At 38.5% G+C, this 17996-nt stretch overlaps 6 protein-coding genes across 6 annotated transcripts; 5 read left to right on the top strand and 1 right to left on the bottom strand.

Moving 5' to 3' along the window:
* The first annotated feature begins 556 nt into the window (after window positions 1-556).
* EV154DRAFT_520101 (uncharacterized protein) lies at window positions 557-1258 on the top strand. Its single transcript, XM_051602787.1, has one exon. It carries the CDS (start codon window positions 627-629, stop codon window positions 1182-1184), a length of 558 nt encoding a protein of 185 aa, XP_051454116.1. The 5' UTR covers window positions 557-626; the 3' UTR covers window positions 1185-1258.
* Window positions 1259-2800: 1542 nt separating this feature from the next.
* On the bottom strand, window positions 2801-6079 carry EV154DRAFT_554408 (uncharacterized protein). Its single transcript, XM_051605190.1, has 4 exons — window positions 5895-6079; window positions 5553-5802; window positions 4879-5482; window positions 2801-4818 (listed from the first exon to the last, which is right to left on the bottom strand). The coding sequence occupies exons 1-4, from the start codon at window positions 5994-5996 to the stop codon at window positions 3060-3062; spliced, it is 2715 nt and encodes a 904-aa protein (XP_051454115.1). The 5' UTR covers window positions 5997-6079; the 3' UTR covers window positions 2801-3059.
* Window positions 6080-6605: 526 nt separating this feature from the next.
* EV154DRAFT_567186 (Endonuclease/exonuclease/phosphatase) lies at window positions 6606-8149 on the top strand (the record flags this gene model as incomplete). The annotated part of the gene is made up of 4 exons (XM_051605998.1): window positions 6606-6640; window positions 6700-6873; window positions 6967-7267; window positions 7364-8149. The coding sequence occupies 4 exons, from the start codon at window positions 6606-6608 to the stop codon at window positions 8147-8149; spliced, it is 1296 nt and encodes a 431-aa protein (XP_051454114.1).
* Window positions 8150-10254: 2105 nt separating this feature from the next.
* EV154DRAFT_605382 (trehalase) lies at window positions 10255-12566 on the top strand. Its single transcript, XM_051607469.1, has 4 exons — window positions 10255-10598; window positions 10683-11023; window positions 11087-11193; window positions 11272-12566. Exons 1-4 carry the CDS (start codon window positions 10428-10430, stop codon window positions 12504-12506), a joined length of 1854 nt encoding a protein of 617 aa, XP_051454113.1. The 5' UTR covers window positions 10255-10427; the 3' UTR covers window positions 12507-12566.
* An 86-nt stretch (window positions 12567-12652) lies between these two features.
* Window positions 12653-14118, top strand: EV154DRAFT_545217 (putative NOP1-fibrillarin). The gene is made up of 2 exons (XM_051604643.1): window positions 12653-13009; window positions 13094-14118. Exons 1-2 carry the CDS (start codon window positions 12745-12747, stop codon window positions 13885-13887), a joined length of 1059 nt encoding a protein of 352 aa, XP_051454112.1. The 5' UTR covers window positions 12653-12744; the 3' UTR covers window positions 13888-14118.
* An 898-nt stretch (window positions 14119-15016) lies between these two features.
* On the top strand, window positions 15017-16649 carry EV154DRAFT_539612 (uncharacterized protein; the record flags this gene model as incomplete). Its single annotated transcript, XM_051604356.1, has 4 exons — window positions 15017-15312; window positions 15394-15664; window positions 15758-16308; window positions 16379-16649. The coding sequence occupies 4 exons, from the start codon at window positions 15017-15019 to the stop codon at window positions 16647-16649; spliced, it is 1389 nt and encodes a 462-aa protein (XP_051454111.1).
* Between the last annotated feature and the right edge of the window lie 1347 nt (window positions 16650-17996).

Below are 17996 nucleotides of genomic sequence, written 5' to 3'. Positions count from 1 at the left end.
TTTGTAAGCTGAGCATAAACAAAGGGTGCTTACTTTCTCCTGTGATAATCTATCATAGTTTGACAGCTCTCTCACTCTTTGTAGGGTAACCTCGCTTATACTTTTTTTCTTTGAATGAGAACTCAAATTGCACTAAGAGAGCAATTTATATCATCATACTAAACTCTAATGACAAAAACAAACAAATCGTCAAACATCCTCTGATGATAGTCCTTTTGAATTTTTTTTTTTTTTTTTTTTTTTGCCTTGGCGATAGATCAAGAGATAGTAATGGCGCTTGTATCACATTACATAATCTTTTTTTTTTTTTTTGTCGCTTAGCTAACATGTGCGTACCCTTGCGACCAGAAAAAAAAAGAGAGAAGAAGAGGATGATATGGCGCACTGTCGTAAGATAAGGTGTGGCACTCTTTTCTGCGCCCAATTAAATATATATATAAAAAAAAAAAATTATTACAAATTTTTTGCACGGGGTTGACTAAATTTTTTTTACTAATTACGTAATGTGTTTCGTGAGAAATGGGATATATTTTTTTTTTCTTTTTCTCTCTCTCTCTTTTTTTTTTTTTTAGTCTTTGCTAATTCTCATCTTTTTTTTTAATATATATATTACATAAAAAGGGACCATGTCAAGCCCTAGCTCAAGCACAAAGGAAGAAGCAACTGTGGAAACGAGAGAGGCAACACGTTCTCCTTCGCCCTTAAAAAAAACCGTGATAGAAACCCGAAGAGCAGAACAAAACCGAGCCGCGCAAAGAGCTTTTCGTCAACGCAAAGAACGCTATGTCAAGGAATTGGAAGCCAAAGTGAATTCCATGGCTGACTGGCCTACACGTATGGAGCAACTGGAGAATGAAAATGAAGGCTTAAAAAGAAAGATTCATGAGTTGATAGCAAAACAGGATGAAACCAACAAGAAAATGTTCATATTGGATTCTTCGTCAAACAAATTAGCACATCCTTCCACTACACTTCCCCCTCTCGCATCATCATCATCTTCAGCTTTAGCTTCAGCAGCAACACAGTCAACATCAATAGCCGTAGCAACACCAACTGAAAAAAAATCAACTAGTCCACCTGCAAAAGTCGCGGGTGAAAAAGGCAGAGTTTTAGATGACCTCGTATCCATCTTAAGGACTCGTAACAGACCTCCTATACCATCTCATCATCCACCATCAAACTAAATAATAAAAAAAGAAAAAGAAAAAAACAATCAAATTTTCTTACTCGTGACTAATCGTATGTATATATCACTGGCATATGCTTATATATGAAGCAATCACGTATACACTTCCGTAGCTTGCTACAAAACCAGCGTTGACATTTTTTGTTTTGGGGTTGTCTGTCTTATTTCATTGGGTCTTTGACATTGTGGAGGGGGGATGTCTTTTGAGCTGTTAGTTTTATTTGTTTAGTGTAACCTGTTCCTCCTATGATCTAAACGAGAGCAAAAGGGGAAACGCCACCCAGAGTTAGTTGGCATAGTATTTTTTTTAAGGGCCTGAGTATCCATAGCAATCTTGAATTACAATGGGCCTGGTTGTTAGAAACAATTCTTGTGCACTCCACCTTGAGAAAAAAAAAAGACCAAAAAAAAAAAAAAATCTGACATCATTACAAATATCTGATAGCATGATCAAAAAAATAGTGGATCATTTTTATGCGGTAAAAACTTTAATATCCATCCAAGCCTTGCCCACTCATGCAATATACCCTTGAGCTAAATCAATCCAAAACGTTCTTGTAGCATTTAACCAAGCTCAAGACAAGTTGTCCGGTATCATTCGTCAGAGATACTTACAGACCCTGCTGTATTACATTTGGCATAGAATGACATCAAAAAATCTTTGCAAGACAGTGACAAATGAAAGCCAGATTAAAAAAAACATAAAAGTAAATGCTTGCTCTTTCATGCCAAAGCTCAAAAATCGAATCAGTTTTTATGGCATGATTTAAACTTGCTGTGTTCTATGATAATGTCAAGAGCTCTCTTAATTAAATAATGAGAATTGACAGGCTGAGCATTTTTTTTTTTTTTATATATATGTAAAAGCGAGGCGAGCTCGAGTAGTCAACACAAATTCTTTAGCCTACTTTCTTTGCACAGATAATCGGAAACCTTCTTCGGTATATTCTGGGGCCCGGTTAGTTGGCACGCCGTTTTGACATTAGGTGGGGCAAGTCAAATTGAATTTAAGCTTACTTGAATTGATTAAACACGGTTTTTTTGTTCTTGTTTTCCCGCAAACTTTAAAGCAGTAGGAGCAAACGGTGGCCGACAAATGCGTTGTATTCGGAGCTGTTCACAGTGTTTCATTGTTGAAAAACCACCCTCGCTACTGTCAAGCGCGGCTCGGGTCTGCTTAAACGTGAACTCGAACCTTCTCATATTTAGCCAAACACCAAATGACTGATAACCACATTCATCCAAGGTAAAATCCTCGGTTTTTTTTTTTCTTTTGGGACACAAACTACGTGTGAAAACGTTTAAACATATTCCAGTAGCTATACCATGCCTTATTTTAGGACTTCCATTAAGTAAATAAACCCCCTCTGTTAACGAACCTTCACGTGAATAGAGTATACTGTTTTTTTTAAAAAAAAAGAGTGAGAGAATAAGAGAAAAGTGTGAGAAGGTTTCTCGTTCTTTTTTTATTTATTTATATTGGATGAACATATTTATGTCAGGATGAAATAATGAATTATTAAATCAAGTACACATGATCTTCATATAAACAAATTGGCTGCTTGTAATTTTTAGGTAATCCATTCATGCAGCTTTGTATGTACAATTTTTTACCACAATCCCATCATTAAATAATTGCACTGTAGATGATTAAAACCATTCCCTTTGTCCCTTTTTTTTTTATAAAAAAAAACTATCATTTATTGTTCATCCACTGATAGTTTGAGGTATAAAACATACATGTATATATATAAAAATGGGGGCATATTGAAAAAAAGGGAATGGGGGTATAACTATATATTTTTTTTTTGGGGTGTGTTTATCTGTTTCTTCTTTTTTTTTTTTTTGTTTTTTTTTTTTTGGGTGGCAAATCCTATAATAATTGATGCCCTTCAGACCGTTGATCGTCCATGACAGGATAATTGCTCAAAAAACTTAAATCATCCACATTCATTGAAAAATCATCTTCCATATACTTGTCATCAAACGTCGGTTGATAAGGTCGATGCAATAAATTGGGTTCTGTCAATAAACTCGTCAACTGTTGTTGGAAATTCATTTGCTGTTGTTGGTGTTGCTGTTGTTGCTGTTGTTGTTGGTACATTTGATAATGCTGTATCTGATGATTTTGGTACTGTTGTTGTTGTTGTCGATAGGCAGAAATTCCTTGAATAGATACACTCTTTTTAATACGTTTCATTTTTCCGGGCGCTGCTGCCCCGCTGCCGACACCATTGCCCGATAAGGATCCGGTGGATGAAGTAGGTTGACGTGGAAATCCAGAAGATTGACTCATTTGGGGTGGATGATCAAATGGTTTTACATAAGGTAAAGAAGGTGACACATTTCGAACATTGCCATTACCCCGGTAAGGGCCTTGGGAACTCCCCGTGGTACTGGAAGATATCACCGATCCCACTGGTTTACGATGTTGTGTAAATGAGTTGCTTGTAAATTGCGTCTGGATAGGTGGGGGAGGGGGTGATAAAGAAGACTGTAATCGATTCATCGATCTTAGATCATTACAGGATTGGGTAGAACCACGTAACATGGGATGATGCTGTTGTTGTTGTTGTTGCTGTTGCGGTGATTGCAGATGTTGTTGTTGTTGTTGTTGTTGTACTGCAAGAGGAGAAGCATGGATATTATGTAAAGGATGATGCTGTAAAGTAAACTGCTGTGAGACACCTGCACTCGATAGTTGTAACAAGGAAGGTGGTACGACTTGTTGCTGTTGCTGCTGCTGTTGTTGCTGCTGTTGTTGTTGAGATGGGCGATGAGAGATGGTATTTCGTCGTATCTTACTTGTTTCTGCCACAGGCGAAGTAGATGGCGTATTGGATGAAACCTGCAAAGAGGATACATCCAAATTGATTGCAGCTAAATCCAATTCTCTTGCATAATTACGCATCTCATTGGACGGCGATGCCGAACCAACCTTTTGCATGAGATGGGCACATCGTTGATATTCTTCGTAGTACGTCTTTGGATTGGCTGGATTGGTAATTTCGTATTTAAGCACAGTAAAAGCACATGAAAGACAATGCACAAGAAATTGTAGGCCACGAGGAGAGTAACGGAAGCTTTGGAGTGGATCGGCTATGAGGCCTTCGATCAGACGAATCATGACGGAAGCGGAGGAAGAAGCAAGTTGACCATGAGGGTAAACCGTGATGGAATCATTATTAGGATGTGTCATTGGTAATGGATACCTTGAATAATGGTAGTGTAACAAAATAACATTGAGATGGTACACCATGTGCAATAACCTTGTCATGGGTGATACGGTTACAATGATATCCTCAGCGGGAAATAAAGGTTGGTGCTTGTAAGACTGTTGTTGTTGTTGTTGATACAAGGTTAAATTTAAAGGCAGATTGAGTAGATCGGATTCGATCTTGACCTGTAACTCAAAGATGGCAATATGTTCCTCCAAGACCTGATTTTGACTACGTAAGGACTTTTGCACGTCCTGTCTTTGATTCATACGAGAGACATGTTTATGAATCTGTTGAAGTGTATTTGCAAACTTGATGATGTGAGACTGACAATCAATGCTTGATTCATCGGATACAGTACAAGGATAATGCTCCTTTTGCAAGGTTAAATCATTTATCATGCCTTGTTCCACACTATAAAAAAAGAGTTAATTTCCTTTTCTGGGTACATGTTTACTTTTTCCCATTATTTACCATAAAAGGGTGTTATAGGTAAACACCATACAGTAGGTACGTTTTCTTGTTTCAGCAGCAGAATCATTGGTTGTCATGATCTTTTCCAAGCTCAAGATGTTACAGACCTCGACTGTTCTAGCCATTAAACTCTTGGTGGTCTCAAAGAAATTACTCGAGTTGTTGTATTCCTTGTATTTGATTAATAAGAGTAAAGTCTGAACAAGCGAGATGGAAGGTCTACCAATGGACTCATCCAACATGACCATGGCTCTTTGGTAGTAGCTGTAATGTTCTTCCATTTGTTGATATATACAGGATAGAGCACACATGGAATAGATAAGTATCTTTGGTAATTCTTGAGCTGCATACTGTTGATTGAAATAAGTGGGTACAAATAAAGGGAAATAAGGTTGTATTTGTGAAAGATAGAATTTCAGATGGTTATTGATCTCGATTTCATCCTGACGATTATTGAATCGGCCGGTGGTGGTGGTGGAGTGTTGACTATCGATACTTTTTGGTGAGGAAGAACTGGATGAACTTTGATAATATTCTTGCATATAAGATGGACTGCCAAACTCATTTAAAGTGTATCTATCTTCTGCATTTATAATCATCAATTCTAAAAGAGAGGGGTTATATTTTAGAATTACACAACATCCAAGTAATTAATATTTTTTTTTTTTTTTTACCTGGTGTTACACTACTGGTCTGTTGTAATTGCTGTTGCTGTTGCTCTTCTTCTCGACGCACAGCCTCTTTTACGATGTCCGCTGTCGGCCCACTTAATGAATTTACTGCTTTCTCCATCACCGAAAGTCGATACTCCAATGATTCAATGTAATGCTTGCTCGTACCTCGCTTTGGTGATGTCGATTCAAACACACAGGGGATAGACGATCTTCGACATGTACCACAAGGTGTGGCACCATCACATTTCACCTAATCATTTTAGTTAGCAAAAAAAAAAACTTTTTTTGCCCCTTCCCCTTTCTCTCTCTTTTTTTTTTTTTTTTTTCTGTTTAAGTGTGTACCTTGCGTCTTCTGCAATCTTTACACGCTTTTACAATCTTTTGTCTCTTTGTGTTTCCAGCAGGTTTTTTATTCTTGGTATCTTCTTCAATTTTAGGTGGCATAATAATAATAGAGTGGAGGCGTGTATACACTATGTATAAATATATATAATAATAATAAAAGGTGTAATAAAAAGGGTATAAATAAATAAACAAAAAAGAAAAAGAGAAAAAAGGAAAAGTTGAGGTAACCAGGTGCCTTTAAAAGGGTAATAGCGGGATATGAATTAATCGTGTGTGTGTATATATGTAAATGTGTGTGTATCTATTTTTTTCTGTAATAGATTATATTCATTTTTTAAGAAGTGCGCAGATATACAGAGATAATCATGACGATATCTATAAATATAAGTGGCATCACATGTCAAGTTACACTGCCATGATATAAAAAAAAGTGTGTGCACGTATGCTTCCTCCCCCCCTTCTTAAACAAATGAATACTTATTATTTACGTGCCCCTCAAAAATCGCTTTAATAATTCATTTTGGAACACACAGCTGATTTTTCATGTGCTTTTAAAACACATTTCCAATTAAAGCTCTTTCTTACTGCTTCTCCACCCACCCAAGCAACACCAACTCCCCCTCGTGTGTAAAATTTAATAACCGCCTTTTCTTTTTTCATGTGAACAAAAAGAGAGGACAACTAAAAAAATAAAAATTTTTTTTGAACATGGACACCATTCAAGTTCTTTCTTTCAATTGCTGGTAAAAAAAAAAACTTGACCATTAGACAATAAAAAAGAAAAGCTGAAAATACATGAAAGGGGACTTGCCGTCATTTCTAAAAATAGACGCCATCGACTATCAGCTATTGCAGACACCTTGACGAACTCCTCCTACGATATCATTACCTTGCAAGAAGTGTGGGTACAAAAGGACTATGATTATCTAGTAGAGAAACTGAGGTACAATTTACCTCATGCCAAATTTTTCTACAGGTAAAAACAATATATACAAAAAAAAAAAAAAGAGAGTGGTGGTGGTTATTCTATCTTTTTTTTTTTTCCTGTAACTCCCTTCACCATTCTTAGTGGAGCATTGGGCAGTGGTCTCGCCATCTTTTCAAAATTTCCAATTATTGCCACCGCTTATCACCGATATGCATTAAATGGAAAACCATTAAAATTACTCCACGCTGATTACTATGTGGGTAAAGGATGTGCAACAACCACTGTAGATCATCCTCAACTAGGTTTATTAGATATTTACAACACGCATTTACACGGTGGGTATGGTCCGGAAGATCCTTATAAAGCACATCGTGCCACCCAGTGCTGGCAACTGGCTAATCTATTACGTGCTTCCGCCGCCATGGGTCGACATATCATTATGGTAAACTCCACGTTTTTTTTTAGAAAAATATAAATGTCGTCTGTAGCAAAAGGGGGCCCTTTACTAAACTGATTCTTTTACCCGTAAATATAATAGAGTGGTGACTTTAACAGTGTACCGTCATCCTTTAATTACAAGCTGATTCGTAACCATGGCTACATGACAGATTCGTGGTTACAAGTGCATGGTGAGCCCGATGCCAACGGGTTTGACATGAACAGTCTGAATAGCGAGACGTACACACAATATTTTGGTTTCACTTGTAACTCACCATATAATACGTTTTCCCGTTATTATTCACCTTCCACGGATAATATCCATGCCAAAAGGATGATGGGGAAACGACTGGATTACATCTTTTACAGCCAAACACCTCAATTTACGTGTACAGATTCACGCGTGGTCTTGACCGATCGAGTGCCAGGCACAGATATGAGTTACTCTGATCATTTTGGTGTCGTCTCTCATTTTACCATTCTCCATCATCCTCCTTCTCCTAGCCAGACAAGACCGAATCGACGCAAGTTTAATGAGACGCAATTGGACCCAACGACAGTACGAGAGATTGTGGATGCACTTGTATTGGACAAGATGAAAGCCAAGAGGGATGCGGATTGGTTATTAGGTTGTTTTTTTAGTTGTATTGTATTGCAATTTATACTCCTGGTGATCATTGTCGCAGTGCCAACTTGTGTACCCGAAACAATCGTGATTGTGCTTGTGACACTCATCGGTAGTCTGCTTATGAATTTTGTTTCTGTTGCTTTACCCGTTTGTCTCATTGTTGCGTTTGTCTTTGGTCGAACGGAAGAACGTGCCTTGTTACAATTCATACAGGAAATAGAGACATTTCAACAGAATATGATTTACTCTACTGTTTAAAAAAGTTACATGTATAATAAAAGGCGACGGTTATTCAATTTTCCCCTTGAGTAAATAAAAAAAGGCAAAAGGGTTTCCATTATGAGTAAGACACCGTCTGTGTGTGTGGGACACAAAAAGAAGACTACGGGTCCTCCCCCTCTTCCAAGTACCTGTTTCTTTTGTGCAGAATGACGATTTTTTTTTTTTTTTATCGTTTTCTGCCCCTCACATATAAACATCCACACACGACCCCCTCTTGACATGAAGCTGATGTCATTTGTGCAGTAGCTGTGTGAAAAATTGTCTAACCATTACGCCATCCATGTTGTCTCTATGTTATAATTTACAATGTGCTCGTGTAACACCTCATTTGTATAAAAAAGGACAAGCCTTTGTATACAATAGAATGTACCACTGTGCGGGTTTTTATCTTTTTTGATCGAAATGGGTGAGGATAGGTGTATTATTTTATGTAGATGCGAGATTATAAAAAAAAAAATGCACGGATGTGTTTTATCTTTGATTAAGTCAAATATTTTTCTTTTTCTTTTTTTTCTTTTTTTTTTTTTGTTATCCAATAATGAAGATAAATTTAACAGAGCACAATCATGACGACAGACTAGTTACCTAAATCATCTTGCCAGACGAATGATTTTTTTTTTTGTTATCTAACAAACCATTCACACGTTTTCCCATTGATTTGGCTTGGTTGCTCTAAAAAGAGTGCACACTTTTTATGCAAATCCCCCAGTTTGTTAAACCCCGCGAACAGAGAGAGACAGACCTCATGATGAAACAACAATCCATCTACTCCCCGATTTCGTATACGATGACTACAGTCAATAGTAGATGATGCATTAATGAACGCATGGGTGTCATCCAAGCATATAGAAGGTTGTTTTTCTAAAATAAAAAGATCAAGTAAGATGCACAGTTAGTTTGTTGTCAACAAACAATATAAAAAATGCATGTATATTACCCCCCCCCCTTTTCAATCTATAAATCTGCCGAGCTAAAATAGAAAGTCTAATAAAAAAAAGCCGAGATCTCAACCCAATGAATATTCGCATGTCGACTGAAATAAATAATAATGAAAAAAAAAAAAAATGACAGAAAGTATTTGTTTAGCATCTTTTTTTAAATTGCATTCAAATACATAAAATTAGTTTAAGCATGATTGGAAAGACTGGGCAACATTTGGCTTACTATTCGCTTCTCTCTCTCTCTCTCTCTCTCTCTCTCTCTCTCTCTCTCTCTCTCTCTCTCGAAAATTTATCATTTTAAAATGGTTGAAAACCGTATTACGTAGTACTTTTTTTTTTTCTTTGGTAACTCCTTTTTCTCTCCTGTAACTCCGGTGGAAAGGGAGGGGGGTTGGGGGGAGTGCAGGCACGTTACTAGGATGCAATCCGTTTTAGCATTGTTTTTGAAGAAGAAAAGAAGAAGAGTGTTACTGTGTTACGTGAATTTCTTTTTGTTCATCTTTCAGTGATGGAACAAAAATATGCAATCTCGCATTGTAAGCTTTTTATTATTTTTTGTTCCTCCGCTTTTCGCTGTAATCATTGAAAGTGAGCCGTATATGTTAAAATCAAATAATTGACCGAGGGAACCTTTTTTTATTATTTATTTTTTCCCGCTCACCTAGTTTTTTTTTTTTTTTTTTTTTTTTCAGTTCTTCTTCGTTTAGAGGCAGCATATGATCATTGTTGTTTTTTTAGATCGAATTGGGAATATTGTTGTACCACAGCATTGACGTACTGACAATGCAAGAATTTTTTTTTTATTATTCCGGGTTAAAAAATTATATAAATGACAATAAGTGAGTTGGATAGAAACAAGGAATGCACTTTAGAAAGAATGGGGGAGACCTCTCCTTCGGAAATGCTTCTTTTTTTTTTATATATAGGATGACAAACGATGCATACTGTGTCTTATGCCGTTTTATACTATATCCCGGCTATAAAAAATAAAAAGAGAAAGATCTAAAAAGCCCTAACTGAGAGAATACCATTTTATTTTTTCCGTGGTTTCCCTCCTTGCACCCACAGAAAAAAAAACTCTAGTTTAACCTATTTTTTAAAAAAAATAAAAGATATAAAAGCAACCTTCTTTTTTCATTTCATCACAAGAATAGTAGTTGCTTTCTTTGATTCCCCCTTCCCCTTTTTTTTTTTTTTAGTCGGGCTTTTTTTTTATACATATATCTTTTGTCCCTGAAAAAAAAAATATTCCGTTCAATCCAGTTTAAATTAAATTTACAAGACTTGTTTTATATCTTCTTTTCTTACTTTGAATGTTACGCTTACGTTGGATCTGTAGTCTGGTGCTAGGTGCTTTCTCTGTGGTTGCTATTGACAACCATACAACCTATACATGTGATTCTCCTATTTATTGTAAAGGTGATTTACTTCATACTGTGCAAATGGCCAGAATCTTTTCGGACTCCAAGACATTTGTGGACATGGTAAGCTATTATAAATGGGAGTGTCTATAAGCACTTCTTTTTTTTTATATACTCATTTCCCCCTCCCCCCCCCTTCTATGCTAGCCTACATCCAAGCCAGAAGCACAAGTACTTCAAAACTTTCAAGCCTTGGGTGGTGTCAATGCCACCAAGGAACAAGTACAACAATTCCTCAATGAAAACTTTCTCAAGGCTGGAACCGAAGTCAAATTATTGCCTAATATTACAATCCCCCCGCTCCGATGGATTGATAATGTAACCGATCCAGATTATCGAGGCTGGATCAGTCATTTAAATGAAGCTTGGGCTAATCTGACTTTCACATTTGATACAAGCGACTTATGCGAGGACTGTTCTAGTTCCATTTTACCCGTCAAACGTCCCTTTGTCGTACCTGGCGGTCGTTTCCGTGAATTCTACTACTGGTAATGATTGACATTGTTTTTATTGAATAGAGTAGATATCTAATCTATCATTTCTATGAATAGGGACTCGTATTTTGTGATCAAGGGGCTGTTACTAAGTGATCAAGTGGAAATGGCCAGAAACATGATTTTGAACTTTTTTGATTTTGTGGAGACCTATGGTTTTATTCGTAAGTGTATATAAGGAAAAAGAAAAAAAAATAGAAAAGCTCACAGAGTATTAAAAAAAAAAAAAAAAAAAATCATAGCCAATGGAGCGCGTATGTATTATCTCAACCGTTCTCAACCTCCTTTCCTAACACAAATGGTACAAGAGTTCTGGGAAAAGACAGGTGATCGTGACTTTATGACGCAGGCTTTACCTCATTTAGAGAAAGAATATGCTCATTGGATGACCAACGCTTCCATTTCTGTACCCGATCCAGAAAATCCTCACAAGAAGTATAAGCTAAACCATTATTCCACGCTCAATACCTCGCCTCGTCCTGAATCCTATGTCGAAGACTACAATACAGTGAACAATGGTACACATTTCACAGACGCCGAAAAGGACCAGATGTACGCCGATATTGCCGCTGGTGCCGAAACAGGGTTTGATTATTCCTCACGTTGGGTTAAGCAAAAGTATCCTGCTGCCGATCAAAAGGAAAACTATGAGATGTTACGCACGATCCATACCTCTGAGATTGTACCTATTGATCTCAACTCGTTGCTATGGAACACCGAGTCCATGTTGGCCGAATGGTTTACAGAGTTTGGGGAAAAGTCAAAGGAGACCAAAAAGAAAGCTGCCTATTATCAAACCCAAGCCAAGAAACGTTTGGACGCCATAGAAAGACTCATGTGGAATGAAGACGACTATAATTTTTATGATTACAATTTAACGGATAACTCACAGAACAAGGATTTCACTCCGGCCAATTTATTTCCGCTTTGGTTAGGAGCCATTCCCCCTCGTATTCTGAAGGACAAGAAGATTTTATCGCATGTGTATGATGAAGCGGAAAATGCTTTGCGTAAGTATCCTGGTATCTTGACCACGTCTTATTATAACACGACGATGCAATGGGATTGGCCTAATGGTTGGCCTCCACTCTCGTATGTGGCGATGGAAGGTATGCTGCGTGTGGACAAGTACTTGAACAATAACAATGATAAGAAGACCTACACAACGAGCCATGGTACGTCTATCTATCGATTGTCTCATAATCTTGCGGAACGTTATGCGGCCTCTGCTTACTGCGGTTGGTATAATACAGGTGGATCGATTCCTGGGCTTTTAGAAAAGATTGAAAATGTATCGGATGATGGCCATATGTTTGAAAAGTTTGATGTGAATACCATTGGCGTATCAGGAAGTCAAGGAGAATATGTATCGCAAACAGGTTTTGGCTGGACCAATGGAATTGCCTTGTGGATATTCAACACATTTACCAATATGACCGCACCTGATTGTACCCAAACTATTACTTTAAGCATTTAATAAATAATAATAAAAGCCACTCAATGGGGGGTGCCTTCCCGAAAAGTAGTCACAGATTAATTTCAGTTTTTTTTTTTTTTTTTTTTTTTTTTTTTTTAACCGTATCGTATGTGAGAGAGCCCTCAGAGCATTTTTTTGGGGGGTGGGGTGGGTTCGAAAAAAGTGTCAAATTTTTTTTTTAAATATTCCCTTTTTCCCTTTTGTTTAATAACACAGATTTTTTATAAAACTAATTAAGATGGCTTTCGAATCTCGTGGTGGTTTCAGTGGTGGCCGTGGTGGAGGTCGTGGTGGTTTCGGTGGTGACCGTGGAGGTCGTGGTGGAGGTCGTGGTGGCTTCGGCGGTGGCGATCGTGGAGGCCGTGGAGGTTTCGGCGGTGGCGATCGTGGAGGTCGTGGTGGCTTTGGTGGTCGTGGTGGAGGCCGTGGTGGTTTCGGTGGCGATCGTGGAGGCCGTGGTGGTTTCGGTGGAGATCGTGGACGTGGAGGTTTCGGTGGCCGTGGTAAGTAACATGCAAACACATCAAAAAAAAAAATTTTTTTATTCATTAGTCATTAACCCTTTCTTCTTCTCATTGATATTAAAGGTGGAGGACGTGGTGCTCCCCGTGGTGGCCGTGGTGCCCCCCGTGGTGGTGCTCGTGGTGGTTTCGGTGGTGGAGCCCGTGGTGGAGCCAAGGTCGTTGTTGAACCCCATAGACATGCTGGTATTTTCGTTGCCCGTGGTAAGGAAGATCTTTTAGTGACCAAGAACCTTGTTCCTGGTGAAGCTGTTTATGGTGAGAAGCGTATCTCTATTGATGGACCTGAGGGAACCAAGATCGAATACCGTGTCTGGAATCCTTTCAGAAGTAAGTTGGCTGCTGCCGTTTTAGGTGGTCTTGATCATATCCACATTGCTCCTGGTAAAAAGGTTTTATATCTTGGTGCTGCCTCTGGTACCTCTGTCTCCCATGTTGCTGATATTGTCGGTGCTGAGGGAGCTGTGTATGCTGTTGAATTCTCTCATCGTCCCGGTCGTGATTTGATTAACATGGCCAAGAAGAGAACGAACGTTGTTCCCATCATTGAAGATGCTCGTCATCCTCAAAAGTACCGTATGCTTGTACCTATGGTGGATGTTATCTTTGCTGATGTTGCTCAACCCGATCAAGCTCGTATTATTGCTTTGAACGCTCATCATTTCCTCAAGAATGAAGGTCACATCGTCATCTCTATCAAGGCTTCTTGTATTGATTCCACTGTAGATGCTGCTACTGTCTTTGCTCGTGAAGTCAAGAAGCTTCAAGAAGAGAGAATTAAGCCTCAAGAACAATTGACTCTTGAACCTTATGAGAGAGATCATGCTGTTGTTGTTGGTAAATATGTCCGTAACAAGTAAAATATTTTCTTCTCTTTTTTTTATTATTAGTCCCCGCATACACACACAACTCTCCTATAACATTTTTCCTCCCTCTCCATGACAACACACACACACACACATCAAAACGCCAAAATTTTTTTTCTATATAATGTTAAACCCTTTCTCTCCTTATCTCCTTCACCTTTCTCCGTTCTAAAAAAGCTTAGATTCTTGTAAATAAATGGAGATAACTTATTTTTATATGGGAAAGAGAGGTTCATTGCATAATGAGCGTTGTTTCAATTTATTTCTGGCAGGTTACACGCTCCACAACATGCACTTTTTTTTATTTTGTCATCTCGGGGCCTTTTTTTTTTTTTTTCATCATTGTCTTTTATGATAGACGAATAGCAAAAGGTCCCTTTTTTTTTATATGTATATATAAAATGATGAAAATTGGAGGGGTTCAATATGATAGAAGAGGGAGAAAGATCCTTTTTTTTTTTTTATGATGGGGATGAGCGTCCACTCTATCGGAAAGTTTTAAACAACCACAACTATTACTGAACAGTGTGTTGTCTCCATGTAGATCATACCGGAGAATTTATTTCCATTCATACAGACGGGCAAGAAAAAAAAAAAAAGTTATCGAGAAATGAAAAAAATGATTTATGAGTGATGTCAATATGTGTTACCGTTATTTACATAATAGGCAAAATGGGAGAGAGAGAGAAAGGGCTTATCTTGTTTTTTTTTTTTAGCCTCCTCCCTCTCTCTCTCTTTTTTTTTTTTTTTTTTTTTCTTCTTTTTCTTTCTTTCTTTTTAACTTTCCGAAATGTCTTTTAAAGTCATGTCGTCACCACGTCATAGCCATTACGAGGAAAAAGGAACAGTGGAAGCCATGTCCATGACACCTGATGATCAAGGTTCAGTCACCAAGGACAGTGGTCTTGTCCTGTTAAAAAACAGGTATTATTGTGGAGAAGACCCTTCTTCGGATAATAAAGAGATCACCACTACTACCACCACTAAAAAGAAACCACCCCCACTCTTCATTGATATCCAAGAGAAGCGTCATCTGGAAGAACTCAATCATCATCCTAACAACAGTCTACAACACAATCATCCTGTCTCCCCTCCCTTAAAGTCACCCTCTGCCTCTGTCAGAATGATGGATTTAGGACCCTTGGATCATGATGAACAGCATGCATTGGAAGAGGAAATCAGAGCAAGACGTCTAGCACGAAGACAACAGCAAAAGAGGACCTACGCCGACGATGACGATGAAGAGGAACAGTCTCGTACTACCATAGGAACACGAGTAGCAGAAGGACATCGAAACTATCAAATGATGTACGATATGTTGACTGGTATTCGTATTGCCGTAGGTCGTGTGTCTGCCAAAATACAGAGAGATTTAACACCTGAGGATTTTACAGCCGCTCATAAACTCGTCTTTGATGTGTAAGTTACCACAAAAAAAAAGGGGGGGATTGTTTTCGTTCGTTAGTTGTTCATCGGATCTCTTCCCATATATATATATAGTACGGGCAATGAATTAACACCGGGAGTGAAATACGATTTCAAGTTCAAGGACTATGCGCCATGGGTATTCAGGAACTTGCGTGAGAAATTTCACGTGGATGCAGCAGATTATATGATGTCCTTGACCAATAAATATATTCTCAGTGAAATTGGTTCGCCTGGTAAAAGTGGTTCCTTCTTTTATTATTCCAGAGATTATAGATTTATCATCAAGACCATTCATCATTCTGAGCATAAATTTATGAGAAAGATTTTGAAAGATTACTACGAGGTAAAGGGAGGTTTTTTGCCTATCAAACAAAACAAAAAAAAACTCATCCCATTGATTTTTTTCTCTCTCTCTCTCTCTCTCTCTCTCTCTTAGCATGTGTCCAATAATCCAAATACATTACTGTGTCGCTTTTATGGACTGCATCGAATTAAATTACCAAGAGGTCGAAAAATTCATTTTGTCATCATGGGTAATGTCTTACCCTCTAACAAGGATATCCATGAAACCTTTGATCTGAAAGGATCCACCTTTGGAAGATTGACATCGGAGGAAGAAGTGGCACGTAACCCACATGCTGTCATGAAGGATCAGAATTGGGTGAAAAACAAGGAACGCATTCAATTGGGCGCAAGTAAACGAGCTTTATTTCTCACCCAGTTGGAAAGAGATGTGGAGATCCTCAAGAGGTTGAATATCATGGATTATAGTCTGCTGGTCGGTATCCATGATATTCGAAGGGGGAACACCGAGGGTATCCGTGATCAGAGTTTACATATGGTCACACCGAGGACGGAGGGCCTGGAAAGACGTACATCGATTCGACGTAGTAATAACGAAAAAGCAGAAATCATTCGTAAAGCGTTAAGGAATACAAATCCAGTCCATATCAATACCTCAGAACTACCCGCCAGTCCATCCGAAGAGTAAGTTACAGAGGGAGAAGAAGAAAGAAAAAAAAGAACTGATGACTTTTTTTTTTTTTTTTTTTTTTAGACGAAGGTGGTGTATATTTTATGCAGATGACGGTGGATTTCGATCGAGTGATGAAGAGAATCGACCCTTGGATAAACTCTATTATATGGGCGTCATTGATATTTTAACACCTTATAATTTCATGAAACGATCTGAACATATTTGGAAAAGTATCACACAAGACAAAAATACCATTTCATCCGTGCATCCCATCGCTTATGGAAAACGATTTATGGACTTTATGATAAAAGCAGTAAATGGATCCTTTGCTGACAAACAAAAAATAGAATAAATCCTCACATCACACACACACTCGCAAAATAACAGTATGCAGCTCATCATTTTTTGTATACCCCAACCACACAGACACACACCATCTTTTTTTTTTTTTTTTTTTTGTATATATATATATATCACTTACACCTTTCTTTTTATTTCTGTACATATACACATTATTTATAAAAAAAAAATCTCTTATTTAGGTTGTTTTAGATACTTGAATTATTTTATTTTGTATTAATGTATTAATTTGAATGATTATTTTTAAAAAAAAAAAAAAGTGTGTGTGATTTAACAACAGAACCACTTCTTCTTTTTTGGCTTCTCTTTAACCTTGTCCTTCACTATACTTTCTTTAACTGGATTAGTGGCTGTAGATTTACCTGCGGCTGTTGTCGCAGCGTTTGTTGCAGCAGTCGTGCCTGTCTTGGCAGCTCCAGCGGCAGCTCCTGTTGCACCTGCAGCACCCGTTGCAGCTCCAGTAGCAGCAGCAGTGCCTGTTGCACCCGTAGTACCAGTAGCCCCTGTTGTTGTAGCACCCGTTGTAGTAGCAGTACCTGGTGTAGCACCTGTAGCGCCCGTTGTAGTAGTAGCAGTATTTGGTGTAGCACCCGTAGCACCTGTCACAGCAGCATTGGTAGTACCACCCGTCGCCATTGTATCTCCCATTTTACTTGCATCGGTCGCCGTTGTTGTACTCATCGGATTCGTGGAATTGCCTGTAGCATTTGCACCAGTCACATTTGTATCTGCAACATTGCCAGAAGGTGTTGTACCCGTTGTATTAGCAGGCGTGGTACCCGTTGTGTTAGCAGGTGTGGTACCCGTTGTAGCAGCAGGTGTGGTACCCGTTGTAGCAGCAGGTGTGGTGCCGGTTGCAGTCGTATCAGATGCTGTAGCAGTACGTACTGCGTCTGCAGAAGTTGGAGGTGTAGTACCTAAAGTATGCGTGGTTGGATCACCATGGAAACCATCTGTAACTGGTGTCTCTACACTTGACGACGGTGCGATGTCGTTTTTTGAAGTCACTGTCTTTGTTGTATTTAAAGAGGTACCTCTTTCACCCACAGATACATTTTCAATATTATCAGTTTTGTCAATAAAAGTGTTATCGCCCGTCGTGGAAGACCTCTTGCCAGCACTTGAAGCAGCAGTAGCAGCGGCGGCGGCGGCGGCAGTGGTGCCAGCTGCTACACCAGCTCCAGTATGTGAGTCTACGTGGCTGGTATCTGACATGGGTTGATGATGTGTCGTATCGACAGCGGAAGAAAGTTGTGGATCTGTTGTAGGATTGGACTGATGCGTTGACCGATCATAAGGTTGATCTCTGGTCATGATATCTCTTCCTTTGACAAAGACG

The sequence above is a fragment of the Mucor mucedo genome (assembly GCF_025094135.1).
Source record: "Mucor mucedo strain NRRL 3635 chromosome Unknown EV154scaffold_100, whole genome shotgun sequence".
In the NCBI taxonomy this organism is placed as follows: Eukaryota; Fungi; Mucoromycota; class Mucoromycetes; order Mucorales; family Mucoraceae; genus Mucor; species Mucor mucedo.
Note: the sequence above shows the minus strand (reverse complement) of the source record. Positions and strands in the feature narration are given on the sequence as shown.

Coding starts and splice junctions, on each gene's coding strand:
- EV154DRAFT_520101 (XM_051602787.1), top strand. CDS start 627: ATGTCAAGCCCTAGCTCAAGCACAAAGGAAGAAGCAACTGTGGAAACG.
- EV154DRAFT_545217 (XM_051604643.1), top strand. CDS start 12,745: ATGGCTTTCGAATCTCGTGGTGGTTTCAGTGGTGGCCGTGGTGGAGGT. Junction 13,010..13,093: donor TGGAGGTTTCGGTGGCCGTG/GTAAGTAACATG, acceptor TTGATATTAAAG/GTGGAGGACGTGGTGCTCCC.
- EV154DRAFT_605382 (XM_051607469.1), top strand. CDS start 10,428: ATGTTACGCTTACGTTGGATCTGTAGTCTGGTGCTAGGTGCTTTCTCT. Junction 10,599..10,682: donor CCAAGACATTTGTGGACATG/GTAAGCTATTAT, acceptor CTTCTATGCTAG/CCTACATCCAAGCCAGAAGC. Junction 11,024..11,086: donor TTCCGTGAATTCTACTACTG/GTAATGATTGAC, acceptor TTCTATGAATAG/GGACTCGTATTTTGTGATCA.
- EV154DRAFT_554408 (XM_051605190.1), bottom strand. CDS start 5,996: ATGCCACCTAAAATTGAAGAAGATACCAAGAATAAAAAACCTGCTGGA. Junction 5,803..5,894: donor AAGATTGCAGAAGACGCAAG/GTACACACTTAA, acceptor TAAAATGATTAG/GTGAAATGTGATGGTGCCAC. Junction 4,819..4,878: donor ACCTATAACACCCTTTTATG/GTAAATAATGGG, acceptor CTTTTTTTATAG/TGTGGAACAAGGCATGATAA.